The following is a 16382-nucleotide window of genomic DNA, read 5'->3' as shown; positions in this document are numbered from 1 at the left end:
ACCCCATAGGTGTGGTTAGCTTCAAGACATCGAGTCATGGGTATATAGACGCTATTTTTTATGTATTTTTTATGTCAACTATTTATTTTTTTATAATAATATTATTAATTTTGGGTTAGTATTTCAGTTACTTGTCAACAAAATAGAAAAAACTAATCAAACTTGTGACAGATTTAAGAAAATAAGTTTTTTTTAAGAGGTAAGAAAGCTTTGAAAATTAAAATCGAATTAAAGTTAAAATAATAATAATAATAATAATAATAATAATTTTTCTTAAAAGAAAACCTAATAAAAACAATGAAAACTGTGTTTTAGCGTTTTTTTTATGAACATGGATGTATTTTGTCACAAGGTGATTGAATTAAAATTTATTTTTGTAATGAACAAATAAATAGAATTACTAATTAACATTAAAAATCATTAACTACTACATCCTACATTTATAAGAAAAATATAAACTTATTATTCATTAGCAATAAATATAAATCATTATCAGAATTTATTACCAATAAATTCTAATTTTTATTAAAAATACATAATTTAAAGCATAAAAATGTTTATGGCAATGACCATCATTCCAACCAAATTTTGATTAACACAAAAAGGCATGTTCTAATTATCAAATAACAAAATATATTGTGTATATATATATATATATATATATATATATATATATAATGAACATATATTCAGAAAATGGCAAAACACAAAAATAAAATTAATTATTTATTTTATATATATAAAGTATTAATTAATTAATAATAAATAATTCATGGTGGGGGGTGGGGGTGGGGGTGGGGAGGGGTAATCTTACCATCTCAATTACAGGGTGATTATATCATTTAACTTGCATCATACCAAATGTTTATATAGACTTTTTAGAAATAGAAGAAAAATATTAGAAAAAATCAAATAAAAAAATATATATGAGGGCTAAAATGATGTCGCGAGTGAGAATATAAAAAAGAAATAAAAAGAAATTGATAAGATAAGAAGGGATTTTGAAATTTAAAAGTGAAGAAGGAAAAATCTCTCGAGGTTGAGGATTTTTGAAGTTGAGGATTTGTGGAAAAAGAAGAGAAAAAAAGGGAAAAAGCAGGGGAGAGAAGAGAAGGAGGAGAGCGGAGAAGGGAAGAAAAAAAGAGTCCGATCAATGGTCCTTCAGCTCTATTATTCTTCCCTCTCTCTTTCTCTGACGAGATGAGCCAAAGAAAGTCAAGGATAAGATGAAGTACAAGCAGCTGGTGGTGACGATGTATATAGGCCTGGCCAGCCACCACCCGGCGTAACCTAAGAAGCCTCGTTGCTTGTTCTCTTCTCCGATCCCGGATCTCGATCTCAATCCCGAGGCAATAGGAAGATCAATGGCGAGAGACAACATTCAATCATAGAGATCATCGATGAAGTTCTTCATCAAATTGACTTGTTAGCATTTTGATGTTTCCCTATAAAAAAAAAAGAAAGAGAAGATCAATTGCTCCACCACGGCAAGCAAGATGATGTTCGGGAACCCTAGCACAAATCTCGAGGCATGCTTGAGAAACTCGTCAGTGCTTATGACTGAAAGAGGTAGATGCTCTTATAGAATTCTATTCAAAAATATTTATACATATACATGTTCTAGTTGCATCAATGCAAAATGCCTAGATTTTAGTTTTACAAAACAAAAATTCTCATAACCCGTGCTTCACTGTTCATTCATTCCTATGTGAATATTAGTCATGGTGGGACATGCACTGTGGATTGCTTTTGTGAACCATGCATTCCTTGCTTAAATGAGTAATGAGTTATATACCAAAGTAGCATGTCTTTATGTATTACTTCACAAGACGTTTTCAGAATCAAAACCTCCATCTCATGTCTTGGCCTTTAGATTTGGCTAATATTTCGATGTAATTCGAGACGAATGTTATTCATTCGATATTTGGATTCTTTGTTAGAAAAAGAGGAAAAAGATAGAAGGGGCTCTCATATAAAAATTCGGCAAAAAAATTTTTGTAGAAAAATTGGGTTTCATTACAAAAATCTATGGAGAAGTAAAAAGCGAAAGTATTTGAGGACACATATGCAAAATTGTGAAAAATGTGCGAAAATATGAAAGCTCGAGGGTTTAACCAGCAAAAAGCCATGAAAAAATATGAAAATATGAAAGTTTGGGGGTTCATTTGCAAAATTTCATAAAATGTGAAAAAATGAAAAGTTAGAGGGCCTCAATGCAAAGAAAAAATAAAAAGAAAAAAAAGGATTTTTAGCGAAGATGAGGGGTACTTTGGTAATTTCACAAGACCCCCTTAAGCTTACCGTGATGTCTAATGCATGTCGATTGCTCTCTTTTCGAGGGCCTCTTCATTGCATCTTAACAATCACTAAGCGGATTGGCTATCGAAAATCCTTTTAAAAACTCTCTTTGAGCTCTTGACCCGGTTTGAGCGCCATCGACTCTCTTTGGAGTGATGACAAATCTCTTTGAGTCGATGGACCCCTGTTTGAGGCAATTAACTCTCTTAGGAGTGATAAAAAAATTCCAAAACCCCTTAAAACTCTCTTTTGAGTCGATGGACCCTCGTTTGAAGCTATCTGACTCTCTTTCAGTAACTGAAAAATTTCAAAACCCTTAAAACTCTTTCGAGCTCATGGACCCCTGCTTTGAGGCCATCGACTCTCTCTCGAGTAATGAAACATTCCAAAAACCCTTAAAACCCTCTTTGAGCTCATGGACTCTGCTTTGAGGCCATCGACTCACTTAGAAGGGATGAAAAATTTCAAAACCAATAAAATTCTTTTTTGAGCTCATCGACCCTTTTTGAGGCCATTGACTCTTTTTAGAGTGACAAAGAAATTTCAAGACCTTCAAAAAGCGAAGCATTCTCATAAAAATAAAAATAAAATAAAAATAAAAATAAAAAAATAAATCAAAAATCAAAAATCAAAAATCAAAAATCAAAAATCAAGGCATTAAAAATGATGAATCGATGGACGAGCTCAACAACCCTCAAGATTACAGATGTCAAGAGTTCACAAGTTGCAAAAAGTTTCACAAGCCCTAAAGGCCAAGCTTATGAAAAAAATCAAATGAAGTTCCAAATCAAGTTCCAAATCAAATCAAAAGAATGCAAATTCAACAAATGAACCCAACAATCTGAAGGATGAAGAGTCAAAGAGTTCATAAGTTGTAAAAAGCTTCACAAGCATAAAAAGCCAAGTTCATGAAAAAGCTCAAACCATATTTGGCGATTTCTCAACGCGAGAATCTATAACTTAAAGTCCGGATCAAATTCAAGACAAACTCAAAACATCCAAGATAAACGAGCTCAACAACCTCAGAGTTGAAGCTTGGAGGAGTTCATAAGTTCCACAAAAGTTTCACAAGCCCAAGAGCCGAAGCTTATGGAAAGTCAAATCAAGTTTCAAATCAAATCCAAGATGCAAAAGATCAAATGTCCAAGTTTCAAGTTTCAAATAAAATCAACAAATGAGCTCAACGACCTCAAGGGACGAAGAGTTGAAGAGTTCACTAAGTTGTAAAAAGCTTCACTAAAGCATAAAAGCTCAAGCTCATGAAAAGTCAAACCAAGTTTGTGATTCATCAATACAAAGAATCCACAACTTGAAATCCAAATCAAAGTTTAAGATACATAATCAAATTCCCAAGGAGCAAGTTCAAAGTCAAGACCCAAGTTTCAAGTTTCAAACAAATCAGCAAATGAGCTCAACAACCTCAAAGTTGAAGTGTTAAAGAGTTCACAAGTTGCAAAAAGTTTCACAAGCCTAAAGGCTGAAGCTTATGAAAAGTCAAATGAAGTTTTAAGTCAAATTAAAGAATTCAAATTCAACAAATGAACCCAACAACCTCAAAGTTAAAATGTTGAAGAGTTCACAAGTTACAAAAAGCCTCACAAGCCTGAAGACCGAAGCTTGTAAAAAAAAATCAAATCAAGTTCCAAATCAAATTCAAGATGATAACTGAAAAGTCCAAGTTCCAAGTTTCAAACAAAGTCAACAAATGAGTTCAACAACCCTCAAAGCTAAGACGCTGAAGAGTTCATAAGTTGCAAAAAGCTTCACAAGCATGACGACGAAGTTTATGAAAGGTCAAACCAAGTTTGTGATTCATCAACATAGGGAATCCACAGACTTTGAAATCCAAATTAAATCTAAGATGCAAAAATCAAAGATCCAAGTTCCAAATAAATCAACAAATGAGCTCAACAACCTCAAGGATAAAGCGTTGGAGAGTTCACCAGTTGCAAAAAGTTTCACAAGCTCAAGGTCAAGCTTACGAAGAATCAAATCAAGTTCCAAATCAAGTCCAAGATGCAAATTCAAATATCTAAGACACAACTTCACCAGTTTTTTTAAGTTATGTTCAAGATGCATATTTCGACTGCGATTGCGAAGACCAAAAAGTCAACAAAAGTCAAAGCGCAATTTTCGTGAAAATAGTGGAAGGAGATAAAAGGCTACAATTATTGTTGCGTTAAGATGATTAAATTCCAAACTCTTGTACTTTCAACGAAGTCTATGAATTCATGAATAAAAAAATTTATTTGTCGAAACTGCTTTTTCTTCACACTTATTTTTCTTAATCGGAGGTTCTCGTGACAATGTCCGGTAGTAATTAACATTAGGGGATCGCCCTCTAATGGAAGTCATGAACCCACAATCCTCAAGTCTACAAAATATTAAGATTTGATTTGTGATCCATGCTTTTTATCCGGTCAATCCTAATCAAAGGCCGGGTGGAAAGAAAGGAGCCCACACCAAACAAAAATAAAGTAAATGCAGAATTTACAATTACAACAATCCAAACAACAATGTTGTAATTTAAAATACAACATTTTCAATTACACTGTAATTTGAGTAACATATAATTTGATTTACAAGTTCACTTAAAAAATTATAATTTAATTAAAATTTAAATATTTTCTAAAAATATGAATGAAAATTTATTTTAAATTTTTTTCATTTAATTAAAAAATTTAAATATTTTCAGAAAATATGAATTAAAAATTTATTTTTTAAAAAATTATAATTTAATTAAAATTTAAATATTTTTCAGAAAATATGAATTAAAAATTTATAATTTAATGAAACATTTTAAATATTTTCAGAAAAATATGAATTAAATTTATTTTTAAAAAATTATAATTTAATTAAATAATTTGAAAATATTTTTTGAAAATATGGATTAAAAATACCTTTTAAACAGGTTGTTATGGATGGCGAGACGTGTAGAATGCCAGTTAGTTATAAAAATTGTCCTCTGGGCCCACACACTCTCTCTTTCTCTTGCTCTCTCCTTCCTCTTCTTCTCCATTGGAACACTCTAGCTTATAATATAAAGGCTTTTGATGAATTTGTATGTTGAAATGATAAAGGCCCAAACCAAAAATTTGGATTAGTTGTGCAAAAACATAAATAAAAATAATCCAAATGCCTATGTTTTTTGTGTTTGAATTGGAGCAATATAAGGGTATTTTGGTAATAACATTACATAACTTTACTTTCTTTTACTTCCAAACCAAACACAAAATAGTGAAAACCCTTACTTTACTTTCCTTCCCCCCAAGTAAGATATGTATTCAATCCTTCCTTTCCCTTCCCTTTCCCTCCTTTCCATTACTTTATGAACCCATCCTTTCACTTCATCCAAGCAAACCTAGGGTTTTTAGAGCTAAAATGATGCGATTTATCGAGTTTTTCCAAAGGATCTTTTAACCAGAAATTCATTCAAGATGAAAGTCTTAAGAAGCTGGACTCATGTGGGGCACTAGAGAGCATCATAGTCCAAACACTTGAGCAACGTTCAGCACCGGAGAAGCATACACCACCTCCTGAGGATAAGAAGCATAAGGTATAGCTGATTTCTTCAATCAAATTGTTATTTATAAATTAAATCTTCATTGTTTCTAGTTGGTAGAATACCTTATTTAGTCCCCTTACTATAATCAGTCTGTCACTTTGGTCCCTTCTAATATGATTTGTCCCTAGAGGTCCCTGATATTTTAATTTTTGAGAAATATAAAGTTTTTCTCTAATATAATTTGTCCCTAGGAGGTCCATATGAGGACTCACATTTCTCAAAAATTAAAATACATAGACCTCCTATGAACAAATTATATTAGAGAGACCAAAGGGGCAGACTGACTATATTAGAGGGACTAAATATGGTACTCTACCTTTATAGTTTCGTTTTCATGATTAATTATTTATATCTGTTCAATTTTTTTTAATTAGTGCTATTATTATGATTTTGTTATGGAATTGACACGGTGATTGTCTCCAACGGGCAATACTAGTTAACAGACCCCTCAAAGTCCTTAAATAGACTGTGGTAGGTTGTGTTGAGTTGGCCTTGCAAACTTGACCCGACCCTCTCAAAACCGCTGAAAAACATCAGAACTCACCTGTGAAAGCCCACTTGTTTTATTTAAATATATATATATATATATATAGTCATTTGCCATCGAAGTGCGCAACAACATTATAGCTGTTGAGTCAGGCACGCCCAAGCATTCCAACTCATTGGGTCACAGGTTGAAGATATTCCAATTTATAATCGAGTCCGTTACAATATAACTAGTAATGGGTGTGCAAGCGTTCTCATCCACTGGGTCACAGGTTGGAAATATCTCAACTTGTAATTAAGTCCGTCACAGTATAAAATCAATTGCTATTTTGGCACGCATAGGTTGGTTGACTAGACTAGTTTGACTGGGCTAGGTTAAAAAAACAACTCACAACCCCTCTAGGTTGTCTAATTTTATTAAATTATTATATAATTAACTAGTTTTTTACCCAATGTATATTTTCCCCCTAATGTAAAAGTGCTTATTAATTAATTTTGTAATTAATTCTCACATATTATATATTTTTATTTGATTTTTTAAATTATAGAGAGATATGATTTTTTTTTTTTTTAAGCTTCCTAACAGTCAATTCCTATGAAGTTTTCATAATTACAATTGAGAAATCGAAAATTAATGCTTCTTTTGATTTGATTTAATTGTCTAACAACATTAGCATCTAGGGTAGGGAGCCTATATCAATTTTTCTAGATAAATGAAGGAATAACTATAATGATGGCACAATAGAATCAATGTTTGAAAAGAAAAAGGAATGAAAAAAAATGGAAGAATGAAAGAAAAAAAAGAAAGAAATGAAACTTGAGGGAAAGAAAGTAGAAAGTAGTAAAAAAAAAAAAATAAAAAAACAAGGAGAAAAGTGTGAATAAAAAAGAAGAAAGCAAAGAAAGAAATAAGAAATATGTGTGTGTATATGTTTATGTATGTATGTATTCTTTAGAACTCTCTTTTTAGCTTTATATAAAGTTAGAAAGATTATTTTTATTTAAACAAAGGAGAGGAATAGTGCTTGGATGCCTTCCAATTTCTTTAATTATAAAAGCAAAACAAGAACAATAAATTTAACTTTAGAAATTTATTGTTAAGCTTTACATTTTCTTTTCTGCACATATCAAACTATAAATAAGCAATATAGTGTGTAATACATTTATTTTGAACTGAAATTCCTAATTAATTTACTACATTTTTTTAATAAATAATTTATTAGTTTTCGAATGTTTTCATTCTAAATATTTAGTAATGCAACTTTTCATCATTTTTTTTCTAAAATCTAATGCAATAAGTTTTCAAATGAATTTTGTATTATAGAAAGCTCCATGGACCTGCTATAAACAAGAACTATCTGAAAATCCCACCAATTCTTCTATTTTTTTATTAATTCTTCCAATTTAATAAAAATCCCTCAATTTTTTTAAATATTTTTTTAAAAAAATCCTAGTTTTTAAATCTGAATTCATTTGAAATTACTAAATTGTCATATTTTTAGTATTTTAAAAAATATATAAATAAAATTTACAAAATTCAAAAAATTAATGACGGAAAAGCATATATGTATATATATATATATATTAGTATTAGAAACAGTTACATGGTAGGATACACAATGATGATGATCACAAAACTAACGTAATAGATCATAGCCAATGATGATGATCACAAAACTAATGTAATAGATCATAGCCGTTCAAATTGATTAGCAATCCGCTAACAAAAATAAAGATAGAAACCAAACAAATACCTTACACTTCTATCTAGAAACAGAGAAAAAAAGTCACAGTCATTAAGATCGAGATGTCCCTAGAGTTAGAAGGAAAATAAAGGGGGGTGTTGACTCGAAAAATTAAAACTAGGTATAAAAAATTGTCTTTTAAAAAAATATATATTCAAATTAAGTTGTAGGACATATTCATTATCGTTCGACCGAGCCAATTTGGTTGGGGAGGCTATAGGCCAAATAATAGATTTTTATAAATATTTTTTTCTAAAAATATATATTTTCTATATGTTATATCCTAATTTATAAATATCAAGTGGTCAAACAGTAACCTTTTACAATTTTTTATTAAAAATATAATATTTATACTATATAAGCTAATTTATAATAAATGAAAGAGTTAAATAATAGATTTTCTTTAAAAAAAAGTATACTATATAAACCTATTTATAAAATATTATTGGGTCAAATAATAAATTTTTATTTTTTTTTAAATTTTTATTTTTTTTCTAAACATAATTTATATAGTCTATAGGTATTAGTACGTAAAAATTTGATATTTTTACAAAAAAATTGGATGGATATATATATATATATATTGTGTATGGAAGTAAACGAGTAGACGTAGGAGTGGAGCGATAGCATCTGTCCTATTGGGAGAGCATTGGTTTATTTCGTAAACTGTATCTGGATAAGATTTGTATCTACATGTAACCCTGTTTGTTTGAGAGAGGCGAGACAAGTGAATAAGAGGAATATCCACTCCTGAGGACGTATGCACATTGTCGAACCTCGTGAATCTTGATTATCTTATTGCTCTCTTGATTTTCTTTGCGGATCCTCTACTTTTTTAACAAATATAGAGCATCCATCATTTAGGGGCATCCCTAGATTTCAAATCTAGGGACGTCCACGGTAGCCGTTGGATCCCCATCCAACGGTTAAAATTTATTCATAAACAGTATTGAACAATCCTACAAGGATCAAGAATAGTAAATTGGTACCATTTCTACATAAATAATAATCATTGAATCGTCATCGAATGATTAGAAATAAACATCTTTAATAAACAGTAATTTGTGTACATGTGTATATGATACTTCCTCCATTCCTTTTTAATTGTCACATTTTACTAATTCATACCGATTAAGAAAAATTGGTTAAAATTAGTTAATTACCTATATTTTATAAAAAAATCTACTATTTTTTAAAACTACCCCTATTTAAAACCCCACTAGTAGAGAATATAATTTAATGCTTAGTTGATTTTGATTTATTAAAAATTATACAAATACATTAAATTAAAGAGATAAATTTAAAAAAACATTTAATGATGCACAAAGTTTCTAAGGTGACAAGTAAAAAAATATAGAGAAAAGAGTCCAAAACACGTTACAACTTTAGTATATAAAAAAAAACATCACATTTAAGAAAAGTTAAGTGTACAGACATATAATTAATACTTTAACATCCACATGCTTTCACGATTTTTGAGATATAGATATAGTGCCAATAAACCAAAATACTGTTAATTATTTTTATAATTAACTAATATTAACATTATTTATTTATTTATACCACTATCAGGTAGTCCCTGACTTAGCCAACCACCCATCAATCCCGATTCCCAATTCACCAGCCACCCGGTCAGAGGGCAGCACAATGTCACAAAACATGAAGTTCCCAAGGAACAAAAGAAGACAACAATTTCTGCCAAAAAAAAATTGGACCATTGCACAAGCTTCCCATTTCTCCATAATCTCACATCCTTTTCATAAATTTTTATATTAAAATTTTTTTTAAAAAAAATATTTATGCCAATAAAATTCAGATAAATATAAATATAAATATTTACTTAAAACCAAAAATTAAAATAAAACATTAAAAATAATATTAAAGCTCACTATAATAATACTAGTATACATTACTGATACAACCAAAATAGCCTTGATGATGATGATGATGATGCTATGATCATGACCGTTGATTGCTCTTACTGGACAAACAGACACGGCACTGTATAACGGCCCGGCCCACTCGAAACCCAGGGACCACCGTGAACGCAACCGTGGGCCGGCGCTTAGTACCACCATAGCTCGTCGTCTCTTCACCAACAGCGTTCTCCATGAATACATCGGAGAACCGAACTCCTCTAGCCGCCTGAAAGATTGCCGGCGCCGGCGAGAACGAGAAGAACAAGCAGTGGAGAAGCCAGAGCCGCCTCGCCATCTCCGCGAACTCAGCAAAAAGCTCTGAGTCTGGAAACCCACGTCCCGAACTCAAAAGACCCCTTTGTTCTAGATCTCCGAAGAAGGAAGCCTCCATCTTGGGATGAACGATGGCGAGGTACTTCGCTCTCACAAACTCCCACGCTTGAGCGTTCCTTTTGAACAGCTGATTCCAGCTCAAATGCGTGGATGAGGAGAATTCATTGAAGAAGCGGTGCTGATCCCATGAGCCGCAGCAATCCAAGCCACGGAGACCGTAATCGGGGCGCTGGAAATCGGAGAACATTTTTAAAGAGACATAGGACTCGAAGGCGAGATCGCGGCGAGGGGTGTCGTTGTGGATGGCGGTGGCTGCGGCGTCGAGGTCCCATCCGGCGGAGTCCATCTCGGCCATCAAGTGTTTGACGAAATGCCTGAGTGACTTGACGGTGTAGCGAAGAGCGGAGAGGAAGTGGGTGGGGTTGAGGCCGGAGAGATGGAGGTCACGGAGAGCGGAGAGGGAGCGGTTTGGGTGGAGCTTGGCTTCGATGGAGGAGCACTGGGATTGAGCTTCGAGTAGTTGTGATTCAATGGAGTGGATCTCGTCGTCTTTGTAGTGGAGTTCAGACTCAAGCTTTTTGATGGTGATTTTGTACGTTTTAAGGAGGTTTTGTTGTTCTTGGATCTGAGCGGAGAGGGGTGGTTGAGGGGTAAAAGGTTGGTTTTTGAGATATGAGTGTTTGAGTTGGGACAAGTGTTTGAGTTGGAAGACGATGGCTTCGTCGGCGTTTTGGATGGTGTCAGGGTTGTATGGGGACTGGGCGAGTTGGAGCTGGGCGTAGGAGGCTTTGATGCCGGAGATGGAGACGAAGATGTTGTCTAATAAAGGCTCTGTGTCTTTCTGTTGTTTTTGTTTTTGTTGTTGTTGTTGTTGTTGTTGGTGTTCTTTCTTGGGATTGTCGGTGTTGGCATCGGAGAGTAGGACGGTCGGGTATTGGTTGAAGGTTTTGGAAGGGCTTGAGCTTGCGTGCGGTGTCGTCGTCGTTGTCGTCCGGGGAGCGCCGGGCGCGGAGGATGCTGGTCAAGGCTTTCTTCAGTGTCTTCGGTGCTGCAAGCCTCGCCGTTTCCATTTGAGAAGATTGGTGAAACTATGAGCTGTGAACACTATCACTGTGAGAAGTATTAAAGCGGCAGAAAACTTTGGCTCTTTTTATTAGATTCTGTTTTTGTTTTTTTTATTTATTAACACAAAAAAATATTTGTTTATAGACTTTTTTTTTTTAATTATTATTTCCAAGAAGAAGAAGAGAAGGAGAAGTAGACGCGTAGAGTACACTAAAAAAAACATTACAGAAAATTAGTAGTTCAATGGCATTTCATCTAAAAGGTTATGAAATGAGGATTTCAGAGATTTATGATGTGAGCTGACTAATTTAGTGTGGCGGTGGGAGACATTAGATTAATGAACTGATGAAAGTTGGCATGGTGCTGGTGATCTCTAGGCCAACAAGGGTCATAACAGGACAACAAAAGAGAAGAAATAAAAAAAGAGCGAAAAAACAAAAGAGTTAAGAGCCTAAGAATAGTTGTTATTAGTAGGCATCCAGGTTATGTTAGGAGTGGCAACTGGCAACAAGCTGTTAGTTGGAGATAAGCTAGAAACAGAGTAAAAGCTTAATTGGATTTGAATTGAAAAATGAGGGAAACTTGGGACTACAGAGAATGAATCAAGAGAGACTTTGTGCAGTTCCCCACCACCCACCTCACTTTGTGCCCTCCCAACTATCCAAAACCATGCATTCCAGAGGGCCAATCAGGTGTTCAAGGGATACTTCCTAACAATTGGACTTCCTTTATTCTGTAGGACCTCTTGCTAAGACTTTGAATAGGAGAGACTCAAGCCTGGTGCATTAATCTTTGAACTTTTGAATATTAAAAACGTCTGACATACGGATGATAACTAGTTTGAAATGTGGTGAAAAAGTATTAGTAACTCATTCATGTATGACTCAAAAAATCATGGTTGTTCTCAAACTAAAAACAAGCCGCTTGATGAATGAAACGAATTTCTAATTATAAAAACAGCTTACATTGTTTTTTTTTTTAAAAAAAAAAGCATAGTTAAAGAGTAAATTACAATATCAATGCAGTTAACTCGGTTTTAGTGTCAAAAATCATGCCAAGAGACAGCAGACAAATAAAGATTAAAACAAGAGCGTGAGAGGCAAAACCAAGAAAAAGTACTCCACAGCCATGGTGATGGTTGGAATTTGAAAAAAGCCAAGCAATTGTTTGTCTGTCTTCAATTATTTATATTCATCTTTCATAATAACTGAAAATTTTTAATATACTCATAATTTTTCAATGATCATGTATGTCTAAATTTTATAGGATTGATGAACACTTAATCTCATCCAAATTTTATTAATGTTTCCATGAAGAAAATATATCTAAATAAGAATATTTTGCACAACCTCTCATTAAAAAATAACATTATTTCTTGATAATTTATTTATATATTTTTGATAAATAATCCATAAGTAAAGTCTATTTAAAGAAAATTAAAAAGATGATCACAAATATATAGAGTTAATACTCAAAACACTTATGCTTTCTTTATACAATTCAATCACAGATTCTTGTCATCATTTCATATTGCATTATTTTTTTTCTTTTGAAATCTACGAATGTTGATCAATGGTTCAGCACTGTTTCATGAATAATATCAATGTGCTTATAAATAATAGCACAGTAAAAAATAAAATGTATAGTGATTTGATCTAAACCGTTCAATCAATTTATGCACAGTAACTGAACAAATCTAAACCATTAAATCATGTTTCTATTAAATCTGCAATAAACATTTATTAAAAAAAAACCAAAACGAATCAACCCAATTAACTCATAATTAAATTTCACAATAGCACCCTCATTGATACTGTACTGAAGACGTTCTAAGTCTGCAGTTGTTGTTTTCTATATATATATTTATATATTTAAATTTATTAAATTAACTTGTACGGAGCATTATTTATGAAAAAAAAAAAAACAGTGTTAATGGTCCATCTCTGCTATTTTGACTTCAAGAAAATACAGAAATACAATGATCATATCAGGCGCTGGGGACCAGACTCAATAAATGAACCTATCCCCATCATTCACACACATCATCAGAATCACGTGCAAAACCCACACATATTCATTTTTCACTCACCATTTGGCCATAATTATAGGGTCGCTCGTACAAAATGACAGAAAGATTCCTTTTTCTTTTTTTCTTCTTTCCTTACCGTAGCTTTATCAAAGATTTTTTTATTTAAAAATGTTATTATTTTTAAATAAAAAGTACCTAATTTTAATTATTAATTATGAGAGAATGAATGAATGAGTGAATGTCCGAGATCAACATATATATATATATATATAAATACTTTATGTGGTTCAGTCCGTAGCTTATACGAAACCCGGATCTAAAACCCGATACAAAAGGTTCGGGTTATCGGGTTATCGGGTTTCAACCCATTGGCCGAATGGTTTTAGGCTTTTTAGCGAGTCAACTCAGTCAGGCACGAAATTGGAATCGAAGGAAAAGAACAAAGAAAACAAAAATGAAACCCAAAAACGAATACATCAAAATAAAGCCTACAAAAAATCTCACAAAAAAGGAGAGAAATTTTTGGGTTGAGATTCAGTGAGCGTACCTTGCGCTTAGGATCAATAAGTGGCTGATGAGCTTCAGATCCTTATTTCCATTAGCCGTCTAGTTTAAGCAAGTCAACCATGGAAAAAGGAAATCAGAAGAAAAAAAAACCCTAAAATCTAATTCAAGTTCTCTTCACCCCCAAAATCGAGATTTGAAGTAAAACTTCAAAAAAAAAATAAAAAAAAATCTAAAAAAGAAAAAGAAAAAGAAAAAAGAATTAAAAAATCCTACCTGGAGCTTCGGATCGAGGGATTCAGATCGGAAACCCTAGAACAATCGAGAGAGATTGAGATCAAGAATGAAGACAAAGATAGGGAGAGCTGGCGAACAAAGACGAGATGGAAATCTATGATGCCCTAGAGAACGGCAAAGACGAGGATGTGATGGCGAGTGAAAGGTAGCGTCTGGAAACGCGGCATTGGGCGTAGGAAAAAATAAAAAAATTCCTTTCAATTTTCCCGTCTTTTTTATAACGTTTACACTACCTGAAATGTCAATAATGCCCTTTACCCTTGGAGTTAATTACAAGACTACGATTTATCCAGAACTTTCCATTCTTTACTGCCGAAAATTTGAAGACATTCATAAAACACTCAGTAATGTAAACAACAGGAATTTTTTTATATATATATAAATTTTTTGATTAATCTAATAAAACTTGATAAGAGAAGTTTGTGTATTTTAAGTCTGAATAAATATGATATTAATCTATTTTATTACTTATTTCTAGATGTGAGCAAGGGGCCAAGTTTAAAATCCGGCATGTGAAAAACGGATCAAGTCAAATGACCAGTACTAGGTTATAACCGAAACGTGTAACCGGTTCTATACTATAAAAGGTTTAGTTATGGGTTGAAAAATTTTTAATTTATGACCCGACACCCATATGCTCAACTGAGTTGAATAACCCATTAGATTTTTTGAATTTTTTAAAAATTATTTGTTATTTAAAAAGCCAGTTTATATATATATATATATATATATATATATATATATATATATATATATATATATATATATATATATTTGTTAAGAGGAACAGTTAGGCCGCTTAAAAAGATAGAAGCATACACAAACTCACATGGAGTAAGTGGGACCAGAACTTACGTACACATGGGTGTTGCAACTGTTGGTTATTTACTTTGAATGTTAGTTATTTACTTTGAATAAATTGTTTTGAGTTGTTTGTCCTTTTCTCTATGAAGTTCTAGTTTTTAGGAAAAGATAGAGTTTGTTTGTTTTATCTTCATGTTGTTCGTAGGGGTTGTTATTCTTGTTTTTTGTAAGCGCTATTTATAGCTCTCTTTTCTAATGAATAAAATCAATTCCTTTCAGATACAAAGTTTCTGTATTTCACATTTGGTATCAAAGATAGGAAATGGCCAAATTGGGTGAGTGATATTGAGAAAGTGTGAGTTAAACACGAGGGAAAATGTCCACCACCATCGAGAATCTTGTGCAAACCATCAATTCCAAAGTTTGATGGTTACTATGATCATCGGTCGATGATAATGGAAAAATTTCTGAGAAGCAAGGAGATGTGGAGTCCGGTGGATGAAGGGAATTCCTCCAAATGCAATTGAGAGGCCGACAGAAGTGAAGCACGCAGGAGAAAATGGTGGAAGAAGCCAAATTCAAGGATCTGAAAATCAAGAACTTTCTGTTCCAGGCGATTGATAGAGAGATTCTGGAAACAATTCTTGACAAGAGAACATCAAAGGCAATTTGGGATTCAATGAAACAAAAGTATCAAGGGTCCACAAAGGTGAGAAGGGCACAACTCCAAGCCTTGAGAAGGGAGTTTGAGTTGCTCACCATGAAAGAAGGAGAGAAGATAGACAACTTTTTGGGGTGTACCTTGATTGTGGTGAACAAGATGAAGTCAAATGGTGAGACAATGGAGCAAAGTATGATCGTTAGCAAGGTACTTAGATCATTAACTCCTAACTTTGACTACGTCGTTTGCTCGATTGAGGAGTCAAATGATTTAAGTACCATGAGCATTGATGAAGTACATGGGAGTCTCCTTGTTCATGAACAAAGGATGCGAAGCTACCAAGAAGAGGAACAAGTGCTAAAAGTGACTCAAGACGTTAGATCAGGCAGAGGAAGGGGTCGAAACATGTTGAGAGGTGGACGCGGCAGAGGAAAAGGACGACAACCCTTGAACAAAGCAACCATTGAATGTTTTAAGTGTCACAACTTAGGACACTTTCAATATGAGTGTCCTAATTGGGACAAGAAGGCTAACTATGCTGAAGTAGAAGAAGACGAAGAGCTTTTGTTGATGTCCTATGTAGAGCTCCATCAAGCGAAGAGAGAAGAAATCTGGTTCCTTGATTCGGGATGCAGTAATCATATGACGGGGAACAAAGAATGGTTCTCACATTTAC

At 33.0% G+C, this 16382-nt stretch overlaps 1 protein-coding gene and 1 long non-coding RNA gene across 2 annotated transcripts; both read right to left on the bottom strand.

The window, feature by feature from the left end:
- Positions 1-9947: 9947 nt before the first annotated feature.
- Positions 9948-11803, bottom strand: LOC120281212 (protein GRAVITROPIC IN THE LIGHT 1-like). Its single transcript, XM_039288091.1, has 2 exons — positions 11755-11803; positions 9948-11363 (listed from the first exon to the last, which is right to left on the bottom strand). Exons 1-2 carry the CDS (start codon positions 11801-11803, stop codon positions 10054-10056), a joined length of 1359 nt encoding a protein of 452 aa, XP_039144025.1. The 3' UTR covers positions 9948-10053.
- Positions 11804-13322: 1519 nt separating this feature from the next.
- Positions 13323-14418, bottom strand: LOC120280551. The gene is made up of 2 exons (XR_005542354.1): positions 14221-14418; positions 13323-14046 (listed from the first exon to the last, which is right to left on the bottom strand). It is a non-coding gene; the product is annotated as an uncharacterized LOC120280551 (long non-coding RNA).
- Between the last annotated feature and the right edge of the window lie 1964 nt (positions 14419-16382).

The sequence above is a fragment of the Dioscorea cayenensis genome, chromosome 17 (assembly GCF_009730915.1).
Source record: "Dioscorea cayenensis subsp. rotundata cultivar TDr96_F1 chromosome 17, TDr96_F1_v2_PseudoChromosome.rev07_lg8_w22 25.fasta, whole genome shotgun sequence".
Taxonomy (NCBI): Eukaryota; Viridiplantae; Streptophyta; class Magnoliopsida; order Dioscoreales; family Dioscoreaceae; genus Dioscorea; species Dioscorea cayenensis.
Note: the sequence above shows the minus strand (reverse complement) of the source record. Positions and strands in the feature narration are given on the sequence as shown.